Below are 16,669 nucleotides of genomic sequence, written 5' to 3' on the forward strand. Positions count from 1 at the left end.
CCAACCCATAGCTCAGTCATTTCCTTTTATTATTATCACCAGGTGGAGGGGAGGGGGGGGGGGGTGGCAGCTGATATCTTTGGCGACGGGGTATTAACTCTTATACCAATAAATATATTTCATTGAAATTTTAAGGTTTTATTTAGAAAGATATAAGTTTATTTTTTTTTTCTGCTAATTTTCATGTTCATACCTGCTATAGGCATGCCCTGGCTGTTACTTTTGTTCTTAAGTGACAATTTTAACTAAAAAATCAGTGAGGAGGAGATAACTGCTCCTAGAGGTTTACAGATATCCAAATGATTTTCACAGGGTTTATTGGGTGTTATGTGAACTACATTCATATCAATTTTCGTATTGATACTTGCCATAAAAAAGTCACAGTAGCCATTTTTTTAGATATCCACGGGAGGCCAATTTTCGGCAGCGCCGTAAATTACTCGTAGAATACTTCACATATCTAAATGAAATTTTCAGGGATTTATGGGGTAGATATTTATTTTGTCCATACCAATTTTCATGTGTATATCTGCCATAGAAAAGCCACAGCAAACGTTTTTTTTCGGTATGGGTTGAATGGTTTTTTTGGGCAGCGGAGTAAATTGTTCCTAGAATAATTCACATATCTAAATGAAAATTTCAGGAATTGGAGGGAAATATAGTTTCTCTGTTCCTGAAAACTTTCATGGCAATATCTATAATTGAAAAGGCCAAGCTATCATGTAGCCTTCTTATATATGCTGTTAAATGTAGCAACATTACAGAGAACTGCGTGATAGTGAGTGACATTAACGAGGGACATTGCCGATCTCATAAACATTATCCGTCCCGAGTTGCAGCTAGTTATTATTATTATTATTATTATTATTATTATTATTATTATTATTATTATTATTATTATTATTATTATTATTATTATTATTATTATTATTATTGTTGTTGTTGTAGACCCAAATGGTATTTTTCCTTTGTTTTTATAAAGACAGCAGATTTCTTAGCTCCAAAGTTATCTGTTGTTTTGCGCAAGTTAGCAAGAAGAGGAGTTTTTAGCACTTGTTGGAGAATTGGTAATGTTACTCCTCTATGTAAATGTGTTAGTGGTAGCTCAAGTCCCACTGATTACCGCCCAATTTCCATAACTCCCATATTATCTAAAGTTTTTGAACGTCTTCTGGCAAAACGTCTTAATAGGTTTGCTGAAGGTAATCATCTATTCCCTAGTTTGCAATTTGGTTTTCGTAAAGGCCTTGGAGCATGTGATGCCCTTCTTACAATCTCCAATGCTGTACAGAAACCCCTTGATTGTGGTCAGGAAGTTCGTATGATTGGCCTTGATTTTAGTGCTGCTTTTGACCGTGTTAATCATGAGGCCCTTGTTTTCAAACTCTAACAGTTGGGAGTGGGTGGGTCGTTTCTTAGCATTATTATTGATTTTTTAAGTAATAGATCTCAAAGAGTTGTTGTTGATGGGCACCATAGTGAGTATAGGAATGTGATATCCGGTGTTCCACAGGGTAGTGTTCTTGGCCCATTACTTTTCATACTATATACATATGACATGTGGTTTGGCCTAGAAAACAAGCTTGTTGCATATGCAGATGATGCTACTCTCTTTGCGTCAATTCCATCCCCTGAATGTAGATCTGGGGTTGGTGAATCCTTTAATAGAGATTTAGCTAAGATTAGTGCATGGTGCAAGTTATGGGGTATGAAGTTGAATCCTAACAAAACTCAAAGTATGATTGTAAGTAGGTCAAGGACGGTGGCTCCTCAACATTCGGATCTCAGTATTGATAATGTTTCTTTAAATTTGTATGACTTTTAAAATTTTAGGTGTAATTCTCGACAGCAAATTTACTTTTGAGAAACACATTAGGTCTGTGTCTTCTTCAATTGCACAAAAAATTGGCTTATTGAGAAAGTTTTACAAGATTTTCGGTGATCAATCTATTCTGAAGAAGTGTTTTAATTCTTGCATTCTACCTTGTTCTGAGTATTGTTCTCCTGTCTGGTGTTCAGCCGCTGATTCTCATCTTAATTTGTTGGACAGAAATTTACGGTCTATTAAATTTCTTATTCCTGATCTAGATATTAATCTTTGGCACCGTCGTTCAATTAGTTCATTATGCATGTTGCATAAGATTTTTCATAACTCTGACCATCCTTTACATTCAGATCTCCCTGGACAATTCTATCCTGTTCGTAATACTAGGCAGGCAGTTAATTATAATAGCCAGGCCTTCTCCATCATGAGGCTCAATACTACACAGTATTCTAGAAGTTTTATTCCAGCTGTTACCAAGGCTGACATGAGTCTTTTTATAGTTTATAAATGACATATCTGTTTTTGACGTTGTTAATAGTTTATATAGGACATATCTGTTTTGACGTTGTTACTGTTTTAGAATGATTTATTGTTAACTTGTTCTCATCATTTATTCATTTCCTTATTTCCTTTCCTCACTTGGCTATTTTTCCCTATTAGAGCCCTTGAGCTTATAGCATCTTGCTTTTCCAACTAGTGTTGTAGCTTGGCTAGTGATAATAATAATAATAATAATAATAATGATAATAATAATAATAATAATAATAAACTATGAAACTTTTGCCAGCCGGTTCAACAGAATGACATTTGCACCAGCTTTTAACTTTTGAAGTTGCACACATTTAACTACCAGATTGGGACGATCATTCTACAATCTCGTCACAACTGAAATAAAACGTTACAGTGCTTTGTTGTATTGAGGCTTATCATAGAGAAGTCTAAAGTGGTAGAATTATTTGCTTACGTCCAGGATGGTAGACTCTGAGAAGATATAAATGCAAAGGATGGTCAGAATGAGGAAAAATCTTATGCAACATGTACTATAATGCCAGTGATTCTAAATCAGGGATAAGGAATTTAAGAGGGATGAGTTTTGTGAAACGTACCAGTACGTCCTTTAGGGGTAAAAGGGTAACCCTTTTAAATTGCTCTAACAGGCTTAATTTTTGTCCTAGAGAGGTCAGGTTGGTCTCATTCTTTTAGAAAATGCCTGAAGTTTCTCATAAAATTATCAAAAATATGCAAAAACATGTAAATAACAGTGTTTTGCAAGAACGTACCGGTACGTCCTTTGGGGGTGAAAGGGTTAATAGTAGACAAGTTTGTGTTCAACAAGATGAGATGAAAGTCAGGAACTGAAAAGCAGACAGGAGGCAATACATGGTGGTCTTGAAGAATTAAAACATTTCCTCAGGAAATATTGTTAGCCAAAATCTTAAAAAAAAACTCTTTTAATGGGTCAGCTTCTTTGGGCAATTGAAAAATAAACAGATAGGGCATGATTCTTGTAAGGAAAGTTAAACCTGGTATTTTAAGTGAGCTGTATGTAATTAAGGATACATTTTCAATGAAAAATCTAGAGGTTGAGGATTCATCGTCCTTGACCTACTTAAAATTATACTTTTGGTTTAGTTATGCTTTAGCTTAATCTTCAAAGACTTTGTGATGGTTATGCATTCACCCTCTGTCTCTTTGTTTTTTGAGCAACTTTACACAGAAACTACAGTGTTGATTTTGACCAAACTTGGTATAACCCAAGGAGGAATGTGTAACATTTTGGATAAAGTACACCAAAGTAAAAGAACGCAGCAGCACTTTTAAAATAGTCACAATGTTAATTTTTGTTTGTGAACAACATTACGCAAAAACTTAGAACCAATTTCAATAAAACCTGGCGGACATGTCAGGCATGACCTATGGACAAATTTATTAGATTTTGGAGAAAATACATCAAAGTACAAGTAAGCAGTGGAGTTAAGAGCTGGATTACTTTGCGTGGGGAAGGCATGCTTATTACTGAGTACCTCTCTAGTCAAAGAGAGTATCATCATCTGCATATGCAATAAGCTTCTTTTCTAGTACAAACTACATATGCATACATAATATGAAAAGTAGTGGGCTAAGAACACTAGCGTGAGAAACACCTGTTATTGCTGCATATTCCCATAGTCATTATGGAGCCAATCAACACTCTTGAGTCTACTAGTTAAAAAATTGACTATGATGCTAAAAACAACCCACTTACTTTCATCTGTTTAACTCTGAAAACAAGGGTGTCAAGATTAACACGGTCAAAACTAGAATCAATGCAAATTATACGAATTTGGGTCCATATATCCATAAGCGTTAACGTCCAGTAGAAGTGCCTTTAATTTCAGGGCACTTAAAAGCTAAACTAGTTTACCTTTAGGAAAACAGGAATGAGGAATATTGAGATTCTCATTATCGTCAGACACATCAGCCAAAAGGGTTCCTTTTCCTTTTGCCAATGAGCGACCGCACTATCAGATTTAAGCAAAGTAGGAGCTCTTAGGCCTACGCCAAAGAATACAGATTTATGGGTAACCCGCTATTTACGTTTCTGTTTAAATGGTATTCCTTTTCAGTTGAAGCACAAACTCTGCGAGCAACAGCCCTTAAACTTAGCAGTCTATAGTTTTTCCATGACAAATTTGCTAATTTTTAAAAATTTTACTAAAGGGTTGATGTTATGAATTACGTTAAAATATTCATCACGATTTTAGTCATGGTTACAAGGAAACTTTTAAAGTTATGACTGAAAACTATCTATTACAGAAAATACTTCTCTTAAAATTAAAAGTATAGCAAGCTATTGTAATTTCGTTTGGACAGATAGATTATATCATTCATGATTAGGTAAACTTGTTGATTTAAGGAGCTATGATCTACATTTTCCATTATTTTTCTCCATTAAGTTCCCTTATCAATCGCCCTTTTACACTTCGAATGGGGCCGTCGTCCGTTAAGTTATTTGTTACATTGAATAACTTATGGTGATTGCCTGCCAAAAAAGTCAGGTTAGTCTCTTTCCAACTTATTAACTGAATACCTCAGACCTTGGAGCTTAATTTGTCAGTCAATTACTTACGGGTACGAGTCATGACCTTTTAGCTCCAGCTACTGAAATTTCATCTAGGTCTGCCTTATATGTAGAACTTTGGTGTGCCTTATCTAAGGATATGATTGAGACTTACTTAAGCAAATTATTGTATTGTCTTTCACTTGCTTAACTATAAGGTTCTTCTATAAAACTTTGTATCTAAGATGCTGCAGGCTATGGGTACCCTGACACTTGCACGACTTTTTGCCACGAATTTGTCGTGGCAAGTCGTGACATTTTGTGGCACGAACTGGAAGATAAAAAAAAAAAAAAACTACCTCAGAATCACAGCTGACCTGTCCACATTGACACGAACTGGCACGACGAGTTCACGCATAGTTTGCGCATTTCCCGCATCGTCCCGACGAGTTCACGAACAGTTCGCGCATAGTTCACGACCCGGTCATGAAATCCAAAATTTTGAATATTTCAAAATTCTCGTCACGACATGCCACGATGTCACGACGGGTTTACGAATACTTCACGCCAGTTTACGACGAGTTCACGCCAGTCCATGACTCGAGTCGTGACTATGCGTGCCACAAATTCGTGCAAGTGTCAGCCTGGCTTATGTACTTAATCTGCTTCATAGGCATTTCAGAAATCTATAACAGTTGATTTTTCAGGGAACTTTAGTGAATCTTTATCTGTTTTCTGATGCTCCAAAGGACAGTGAGACTAGCAAATGAGAAAGAACAGAAAAGAAATGATATTATTTATGATTTAGACATTTACTCCCCGAAACATCAACAGAAGTTACTGCTAGTCTTAACAGGATCTTACTTTAGATAAGTAATTGGTGAAGTAAATTAATCATGAACCTGAACTTCAACCAAAGGAAGTTTAATTCAATAACAAGTGTTACATCATGCTCCAAACTCATATTTCGCTCTTCAGAGACATCGTAGTACCTGATCCAGGAAAAGGATGATACTTTGTTTTCATTGGCTATGAATATAACACCTAATGCTGCCCCCCAAAAAAAAAAAAAAAAAAAATTGGCTTGTTGTGATACTTCAATATATAGGATATCAACGTCATATGGTTCAGATCTTTTGGTCTACCATTTTGAAACCTCTTTTCCATGCAGTCTAAGAATTGCAATTCTGCTTGAAGTAGATTAGAGCTGTTGCAATATTTTCTTTTCAAAGTTCATTGCTTTCCATGGAAAAGGTGATGATCTGATACGCATGGATTTTTTTTTTCTGAGTGGTATTGCCATATCTTCTTGTATATTAAGCAAACGACTGCCACGGTATGATATGTAGATATGTAACATTACCGCAAATCTTAGGAAATCCTCAAAACTTTGTGGCTGGACTATTGTGTTCTGTTTTTTTCTTTTGTAATGTATCACCTCCACATTCAGAGAAGGGGCCTCGTCGACATGGTGACCATTCCCGAATTATGTTTTTTTTTTTTTTTTTTTTTTTTGTGTGTGTGTGTTTTTTAAAGTTAAAATCTGTAGAGTGGCTTCCTGGTTGCATCAGTAGTTTAGATTTATACTTTAGAATTATTTATCAAGATGTGTCATTTATAGTAACTTGGTGCAAAAAGTTTTTGCGCCTATTTTATGTATTAACATGATGTAACTACTATAGTGCTTCCTACAGTGACGGTCCATTCTCACGTGATATGTATTCCTCTGCCACTTCCTATTGTTCCAATAGTCTTATTAGTCTTTTGCTCACCCTGATACTTTCTTCATAGAGCCTCCATGGTTGACTCTTATAATTTTTTTTTTCACCTCTTCCATTAGTACATTTTGTATCGGATTATTTGGTCCCTCTTCGTTCAGAACTTGGCAAATTGTTACTGCCACACCAAAATAATGTTGTCCCATACTTTGTTAGATACTTCTCGTTCTATTATGAGTTTGTTCTATCATCATCATCTTCATCATGTCCTCCTACGCCTATTGACGCAAAGGGCCTTGGTTTGATTTCGCCAGTCGTCTCTGTCTTTAGCTTTTAATTCAATACTTCTCCATTCCTCATCTCCTACTTCGCGCTTTATGGTCCTAAGCCAATACGTCTCCATTCCTCATCTCCTACTTAGCACTTTATGGTCCTAAGCCATATAGGCCTGGATCTTGCAATTCTTCTAGTGCCTTGTGGAGCCCAGTTAAACGTTTGGTGAACTAATCCCTCTTGGGGAGTGCGAAGAGCATGCCCAAACCATCTCCATCTACCCCTCATCATGGTCTCATCCACATATTATGGTACTCGAGTAATATCTCTTATAGTTTCATTTCTAATCCTGTCCTGCCATATAACTAACAATATCCCTCTGAGGGCTTTATTCTCAAATCTACTAAATCTATTGGAGATTGTTTCATTGTCATACCATGACTCATGTCCATAGAGTAACACCGATCTCACTAAACTGATATATAGTCTGATTTTTATATGAAATTTTAGGCGATTTGATTTCCAAATTTTACCTAACCTAGCCATTGTCTGATTTGCTTTTTTTCAATCCTTCACTAAACTCTAATTCTAAAGACCCTATATTGAAGATCATTGTTCCTAAATACTTGAATGATTCTACCTCATTAATCCTTTCTCCTTCCAATGATATTTCATCTTCCATTGCATACTCCATTCTCATCATCTCTGTCTTTTTTCTATCCATCTTCAGCCCCACCTCGTGTGATATTTCATGCATTCTGGTGAGCAAGCATTGAAAATCCTGTGGTGTTCTGTTAAGAAGGACAGCATCATCAGCATACTCTAGGTCTGATAAATTCCTATCACCAATCCAGTCCAATCCTTCTCCACCATCTCTGACTGTTCTATACATTACAAAGTCCATGAGGAGGATAAACAACATAGGTGATAACACATTCCCTTGGAGTACTCCGCTGTTCACTGGAAACTCACTTGATAAGACTCCATTGACGTTAGCTTTGCACTTGCTATGCTCATGAACAGACTTAATCAAATTTACATAATTAAGAGGAATTCCATAACGCAGGATTCTCCACAACATTGGCCGGTGCACACTATCAAAGGCTTTTTCATAGTCCACAAATACCATCAAAAGGGGATTTCTATATTCTACGCATTGCTGTACATGTCTCAAAATCAAAATTTGGTCAGTGCAACTTCTACCTTTTCTAAATCCTGCTTGTTCATATCTCAGCTTTTCATCCATCTTTCTCCCCAGTCCCTTAAGAATAAGCATACTATATATTTTCATAGCAACTGACGTAAGTGTTATGCCTCTGTAACTATTGCAATCAGTCAGGTCTCCCTTTTTAGCTATTTTCACTAACACTCCTAACTCCCATTCATCAGGTTTTGCCTCTTCATGCCACATTCTCAAAATAATCTTGTAAGTAGTCTGGGAGTTACTTCATTTTCGGCCAGTATCATCTCGGCAGTTATTCCATCGTATCCAGGGGCTTTTCATCTCTTTAGTTTTTTGAGGATAGCTTCGACTGCAAACACACTGAGTTCATTCATGGGCATCAAGGTCTTCATCAGCTTCAGGTATATCAATAAAATTATTCCCTTCATATGTCCTATTCATAACTTCACTAAAGTCTTCCATCTAACGTTGTCTTTCTTCATCTTCTGTTGCTATAACAGAGCCATCTCTCTTTTTGATGGGTATATGCTTCTTCTTCTTTGCCCCAGCAGAGATTCCATTAATAATTCTATGAGCAATTCTCACCCCATAGCCACTTCCTGAATTCATAGCTTTGTCGGCCTCATCTCCTTTATTGTCTAAATACTCTCTCCAGTCATTCCTGGCTTTTCTTTTGACCTCGCTGTCGATACTGGAATACTTAGCATGTTCTACCTTGTAATTATCATTACTTCCTCGAAAACTTTCAACAATCAATTTTTGTCTTTGTCTCCTTTTTATAGTATCCCACGTATCATTCGATATCCATGGCTTTCTCCTTATAACTGTTTGTCCCAAGACTTCACCACCAACTGACTGATATATGTTCTTAATATCACACCATTCTTCATTAATTGTCTATTCTTCGTCTCTTAAAGTCTCTAAGACTGCAAATCGATTCCTACATTCGATTGCAAATTTTTCTCTGTGGTCTTCCTCTAGAAGCTTAGTTGTATCAAACCTAGGTATTCTACTTATCTTTTTGTTGGGTGATTTCAGTTTTAATTTCAGTGGGGCAATGATGAGCTGGTGATCACTACCAATATTTGCACCTCTATAGCTTCTTACATTTCTCAGAGTCCTCCTTCTCTTTTTATTAATGGCAATGTGATCTATCTAATTTTTGTAATTGCCACATGGTAAAGTCCATGTATACTTGTGGATGTTCTTATGTTGGAACAGAGTGCCTCCAATGACAAGATTGTTTGCTGAACAGAAACTTATGAAATGGGCTCTATTTGTTCTATAGGTTGTGTCATTTTCATACCCATTTTTAATAAACAGGAAGTATTCCCTTCAATTTACCTTCGCTGTCTTCACTAATCTTGTTAATTTTTCTATCTAACATTCTTTCCATGCTACTTCCATTGATTCTTGTTGTTGTTTCTCTGCTGTCTCCCTAAAAACGGCTCAGTTCTTATCTTGTAGGTCTCGAATCCATCTTTTGTTCCGGGAGTCAAAACTAATATTAATTTCCTCTTTGTTGAACATTATCATTATACTGTACTATTGGTTTTTATTGTGTTTCGATATTCTCACCTTCTCCATTCATGTATTCATGTCAGTTATTCGACTTACTCTTTGTAACACGTGAGGTCAACTTGCCATTTCAAACTGGTAATCTCTTCTATGGTTTGATTGTTTTTTTACTATTTTATATCAATTTAGACTATAGTCAATTTCTTTTAGCGATGCAGATTTGCACCGACTCGCAGCGGTGCCCCTTTAGCTCGGAAAAGTTTCCTGATCGCTGATTGGTTGGACGAGATAATTCTAACCAATCAGCGATCAGGAAACTTTTCCGAGCTAAAAGGGCACCGCTGCGAGTCGGTGCAAATCTGCCTCGATAAAAGAAATGGACCATAGTCATTCATGTAAAATCTGTTGATCACTCAAACTTCTAACATTTAGTCATGATTGACTGATTGTGTTCTTTAATCTATGCACACATGATTCATTTGAATTTTTGTTCTCTATCATCATGCGAATTTTATGCATCGATAAAAATGTTTTATCAGGAAGTATTAATTTGTTATCAACACCATATTCTGAAAGGAAGCAAGCTTGATTTCTACTATACATCTTTTATTTACACTAAACACCCGAGGGATCTAATAAATGTATTTAGTGCACTACCCAGCCCACTTTTGCATTCAGGTCACCCAGCCTTATAGAACTTCATGCCTGGATATTTCATCAACGATAACATAACATAAAAAACTATATGTAACTTCATTTTCGGTGGGTTCTAATCCGTGAGCAAATGGAACGTATAAAAGAAAATAGAATTAAAAAGTTGTTTCTCATTAAAACGTTTTGTTAATTTGGTACTGATCTTTTCTCGGATGGTAAAAGAATACAAATAGGATGGAAACTCAAGTGAATTATATTTATGTGAATATGCTATTAGCCTACTACATTTCCAACATTAAACATTAGAATAAGCGGGAAGTAGGTAAACGAATCATACCTGAATTTCTATTAACTTTTTTTTTATTGATTTTATTGGCAAATTTACGTCCAATCATTAAATAAAAATTTAATGACACTTCCCCCTTTTATTTATTGGAAACATGACGGACATTTTCTTTTAAGTAAAAAACCCGAAGGATTCAAAGCTGATATACACATATTGCACCACCACCTCTCTCTCTCTCTCTCTCTCTCTCTCTCTCTCTCTCTCTCTCTCTCTCTCTCTCTCAGTCTTTCCGATAGGTCTTAGCAGAGCAGTAATCTCCTCCAGGAGAGTCTTGGAAACCAGGTCCTTGCCCAACTGAATCCAAATGTCAACACTTCAACGAGGGCCAGGTCAAGCATGGGTTGCCGACCAGGAGGGCAGAGCAGGAGGATGTTCCCTGTCAGCCATGACTTCCTGAGAGCGATTGAAGAGATGCAAATAAAAAAAAAAAAGGTCAAAATCTTCAAAAGAATGAGTGACCTAAGGAACGTAAGAAAACCATCTGTTATTCGAAATATGATGGTGTGTCCGTATCGTTGCTGACTTCATGTTTATTATTAACATTTTTACTCTTTTTCTTCTTTATACAAAAGTAAATTTATATTGCGACAGATGTCATATTTCTTATGGAAATGATAATCTTTGATATGTTTGTTAGGTGTCTTGAAGTGAGGTATCCTTATGATACGGGCATGATTTTGTTTAGCAAAACAAACTTATTTAGACGGCCTTAGTTTTTGAATGGAAGGTAGAGAAATTTGCTAACATATAGCTATTTCATCTCTAGACTCGTAATGGAATTTTCCACTTTAAATCCATTACATTGTCAATGAAATATGCTTCCCAGTTTACTGCGGGTAATATCAAAATGAAACAACATGATCTGAATACAGATGCGTCATGCTGATTAGCAGTATCCAAATTATACCAAGCCACGAATTTATCCCTTCGAAACATTTCTGAGTTAACAAATGTACAAAACACAATCTCTCTCTAGAGGAAACTAATCAATGAAATATCGACACTGGTTTATAGCTGATGGCGAATGTATTTGTTTTTTAACATTTACTTAATATTCATACAAGCAGCATCTAAACTCAAGGAAATTGAATATGATATACTTTTCGTGATTACACGCAAACGTAGGAAACAATTGTTTTCTGGTATATAGGCAATAAACACTATGGTAGTAAGCCTGGAAAGTTGTACTTGATTTCCCTTCTTAACCATTTTGAGCAGTCCTTGTAAACCAATTAAAAAGTATCACTTCTTGATTTTTTTTGTGGGGTTATATAACTTCTTGGACAACAGGAAACATTAACTTGTGCACATTATCAAATCCCTATAAATCTAAAAAGCTACTTTTTTTTCTGGGAACTAAATGGGTTCAAAAGTCTCCAAGCTACTGTTTCTATTGGCTTCTATTAATTATCCAAGTCTTTAGCTACCTCTGCTTTTCCTAAGAACTTTCAGCCCCAAAATATCTGTTATTGCTTTATCTAAGTCTTGAGATAGCACAAGTTTCCAAACTAGCAAAGGACCATCAAAAGTATTAGAAATACTACTTGGTTTTTAGAGTTTTTTAAACCTAGAAAAAAAAATTAAGGCCACTGCTTCTACTGGGTTCTGTGGACATCGAGAAATGTAATATTCAGTAGTTTTAATAAATCTCAAAGCTATTGCCTATTTAACTTCTAAAAGGAATACAAACAGTACTCTGTCTAAGTTCTATAAGAACCACCCAAAAATCACGACGCTACTGCTTATTTTTTGAGACTTACCAGGCACTCGAAAGTCTCACAGCTTTTAATAATTCTTCTAAGCTCAATAAAAAATACATAGGGCTGTGGGGGCGTACCTTCTGAACCATCGGCAACCGTTGTCTGGTTCTTCTTGGTCCTAGATTGGGCAGGGAGTGGGTATGGTCGTTGATCATTTGTACACAAGTTTTGCCTTTAATACATTATGCGCACTCGCAATGACCTGTACCTTCCATCTTCCACTCATGAAAAACCTTTTATAGCTGTTAACGCTGATGCAAAAGTGTTGATCGTTTCTCCAGAGATCAAACCTCACATATTTACCCCTCCGAATCGTTTAACACACACACACACACACACACATATCTTCAGTCTTGATAGAGAACTTTAGTTTCCCACTTTGTCATTTTCCCTATAACTAAAAGATGGAGAAAAAATAACCTTAGAGTATCACTACAAGTGAAAAGTAAAATGATAAGGAGACGCGACTCGGACGAATAACTATTTCTTTCTCAAGGTATTTCACAAAGAGATTAATATTGTGCATTCTTATAATGCTTATATTTGTCCCCATAAAAATGCTCATCCAAGTGTTCTTTTACTGACGATGTGGCGAAAGGCTCAGAAACTAGATATTAATGTTTCCGAGGAAAAACAAAAGAAAATAAATCGTACTGTTATTATACAGCAGCAATGAATCTTGCTGCATAAAACTAATTTTAAAATGAAGATATTCGGCTGCACATATTTGGATCACGTATATCAGCCGAGGCAACAAAATTCGCAATATTATTATTATTATTATTATTATTATTATTATTATTATTATTATTATTATTATTATTATTATTACTTGCTAAGCTATAACCCTAGTTGGAAAAGCAGGATGCTATAAGACCAGGGGCCCCAACAGGGAAAATAGCCCAGTGAGGATAGGAAAAAAAGGAAAAATAAAATATTTTAAGAACAGCAACAACACCAAAATAAATACACATTACACATTTGGGGACAAACCGCATGTGATAATATATATATATATATATATATATATATGTGTGTGTGTGTATATATATATATATATATATATATATATATATATATATATATATATATATATATATAAATATGTGTATGTGTGTGTAGGGGGGGGGGCTGTGTCTTTGCGCCTGTGTGCTATGTTCTTGAAAACAGAATTCAGCAGCAACTTACCTTTCGGTTATTCATACCGAGAAGGAAGCTAGTAGACTTAGTCTTAATCCAGTCAACAACCGAAAGGTTATAATAACATGAACTAGACATTCCATTGAATATGCACTGAGGTCTACTAGATTCCACTGAGGCCCTAACTATGGTTTCACACCCGCCTCGCCCTACCAATAGTGAATTGTTATACATATCCCGCTCCTCCTCAAAGGCCTAAGGTGATGGACACTTTGCAAATAGGTAATATTACCTGAACATTTATGCAAACAATAACCTTCTCCTCAGGAATATGAACCACCGCTCATTTAAGAGTTGATCAACGGTACACGATGGGACCATACTGAGATTTGAATTGACATTTCAATTTCCTTTTTTTTTTGTGGATGTGTGTGAGTGGGTATAAATGTTCAAGTTCATAGGGATATTTCTAAAGACTCGTATTTACGATAAAGGACTTCTCTTCGTGGACAGAGTTCTTTAGACATTAAAACCAAAACTTCTTTTTTTCTCTCTCTCATTAAACAAAATTGCACAAATATTATACCAGATTATCACTATTATTATTATTATCATTATTATTATTATTGTTATTATTATTATTATTATTATTATCATTATTATTATTATTATTATTATTAAGTGCTAAGCTACAACCTTAGTTGGAAAAGTAGGATGCTATAAGCCCAGGGGTTCCAACAGGGAAAATAGCCCAGTGATGCAAAGGTTTAAAGTGGCAGAGGCAAGGCACAGTGAAATTTCCCTGGGTAGCAGGACAATGCCCTAGAGACTGACCACACGTACCGGTACATAATCATGATCAGCAGCCAAGCTCACTCTCCAAGCTAGGATTAAGGAGGACCAGGCAGTGTCTGCTGATGACTCAGCAGTAGACCTATAGGCTCTCCCAAACACCTCTGTCATGAGCTCGCAAGGATGGTAATGTCGCATTCTACAAGAAACTATTGAGTTTGAGGGACTCGAAGCCCTGTCCAGCGATCGCCAGATAGGGAGGTATCCTATAGGCCACCACAACCCTTTGTTAAGAGTTAGTTCTGTATAAATACCATTGCTTGCCTAATGCAAAACCGATTTACTATAAAAGAACGAATCGTTGAAAAGAATATATTAACACTTCTCCATGTAATTGGTTACCCCATTTTGTTAACTCCATTCTTAGTCCTTATTCTTTCATAAATATGTTTTTGAAATATAAAATACATATTATTAGATTAATAATTAAAATCTTACTTTGTATCCTGAACCATCACGATTCAATTGTTTTCATTTACCATAATAAATATGATTTTATTAGCCCATCATTTCTCTTGAATATAGTTTTCCTTTATTGTAACAAGTTGATTGACATGATTGATTTGATGACATATTTAGATAACTAATACTCTAACATTTTTGCTTGGTCTCTGTTTTTTTTTTTTTCGGATATATCATTTACTGATATATATTCTTATATCATATCCGGCCTCCTTCCAATTTTCTACGAAAAACGAAATTATCACGACTAGGAAGCATTGAAAACCTCATACGTTCAAAATCACTTAATTCTAGAAATGTTATTGTTCGTGTGCTTTTATTCAATAGAACTAGGAGCAGACAAGCAGTTTGTCTTGTGAAATGACCATACATGCGGCTTGATTAAAGCCGGGTGATCAAAGACGGAATCGGGGAAAAGAAGAAGAGAGGAAGCAAAAATAAACAAAAGGGGGAAACTGTAAGAGTGACCCAGGATATCCTCCTCCCACCCCCTCTAAGTATATTGGAGAGGAGGGGTGATCGGTGGAAGGTGGAGGAAGGTAGTGTGATTGATAGCCGATAGGTGGAGGAGGTTCCCTTTGAGGAGGAGGGGAGATGATGGGGGTGGTTGTTGAGGGGAAGTGGCCGTAGGCTCCTGGCTATTGGAAGTTGTGGGTGGGGGGAGGGGATGGGATGCTGTGGCTATTCTGGCTCGAGAACAGCTCTAGGGCATCCAAGAATCTCATCTCCTTCTGGGCTGCCGCCACAGAAACCTCCTGTCGGTTCTTGCTCCTTGGTGAAGGCGCCCTCCTTCCAGCTTTCGCTTCCCAGCGGTGGTGATCCTCTGCACGGCCGAAGGGCATTGCCATCCTGCGCGGGAACTTTCGTATCTTACTCATAAGTGCTTGCGTAAAAGTTTGAAAGCTCAAGAATAAAACTTCCAAGGCATTTCAAGCTTGAAGAAATTCTTATCGATATCCAATTCTTGAAATTCGATTTGGCTGATCTCATGTGCTTTAGTAACATTGCAGTGCAGTGAAGGGTTGATATCGTTTGACCTTCGAAGTTGTAGAGCCAACCTTGGAGAATCTGGGTCAGCCTCGTTAACAGGAAACTGAAAAATCTATAATAGATTTATAAAGGGTCTCTCGTCACTCGAAAAGGCAAGGGGAGCTCGGGCTTTTTCTACCCAAAATCTGTATTCCGTGTGAAGGGAGGCTTCAATAGTATGCTGACCAACGATGTCTGAGAAAAGAACAGAAAGTTTACGGCGGTCTGCCGAACGCAAATACTCTCGAACCAATAGTGGTAAGTCGTGAATGTTTTATTCAGCGACCTATTTTCATAATTTCCCTTCAATTATCTCAATAATTGTATCTATCTATCTATTTATAATGGCGCTTTCCCCAATTTTAGGGGGCAGCCGACATAAAAAAAGAGCAAAAGGGGTTCTCCTTTTCTTATGTATACGTTTGATAGGCAATTCTGATTACATTTTTATGTTAATTCAATTTTTTTTTTTAATCTTGATATCTCAAAAGTAGAAATGGATCACTGACTCAAGACATAAGACATTGTCTGAGGCATTTGTACTGCAATGGACTAGAAATGGCTGCATTTTTTGTTGTTGTATATATTGCAGGACACTTCTTTTGTAGTTTTTTCATTTCCTTGTTGCCTTTCCTCACTGGTCTATTTTCCCCTGTTGGAGCCCTTGGGGTTAGAGCCTCTTGCATTTCCAAATACGGTTATAACTTAGCTAATAATAATAATAATAATAATAATAATAATAATAATAATATAAGGAACGACTCTACATCTCTTTATGCCAATTCATCAGACTTTCACTCTTTCTATCTTTCAATAAAGTGACCAGTCAATTGATTATACATGATACCACTTAAGTCTTAGGTTTCATG

The 16,669-nt window shown here is 36.3% G+C and overlaps 1 protein-coding gene across 3 annotated transcripts in view; it reads left to right on the forward strand.

The window, feature by feature from the left end:
- The window catches only part of LOC137616640 (excitatory amino acid transporter-like), a 153,907-nt gene that overhangs the window by 83,063 nt on the left and 54,175 nt on the right, over positions 1-16,669 (forward strand). The window contains exon 1 of one of the 3 annotated variants that reach the window (XM_068346552.1): positions 15,486-16,058. The exons of the other annotated variants lie outside the window; for them this stretch is intronic. Within the exon in view, the coding sequence (XP_068202653.1) occupies positions 15,992-16,058 (67 nt within the window). The 5' untranslated portion in view covers positions 15,486-15,991. Of the gene's footprint in view, positions 1-15,485; positions 16,059-16,669 lie in introns of those variants that run through there. 3 annotated transcript variants of the gene reach the window in all.

Source organism: Palaemon carinicauda, chromosome 22, assembly GCF_036898095.1.
Source record: "Palaemon carinicauda isolate YSFRI2023 chromosome 22, ASM3689809v2, whole genome shotgun sequence".
In the NCBI taxonomy this organism is placed as follows: Eukaryota; Metazoa; Arthropoda; class Malacostraca; order Decapoda; family Palaemonidae; genus Palaemon; species Palaemon carinicauda.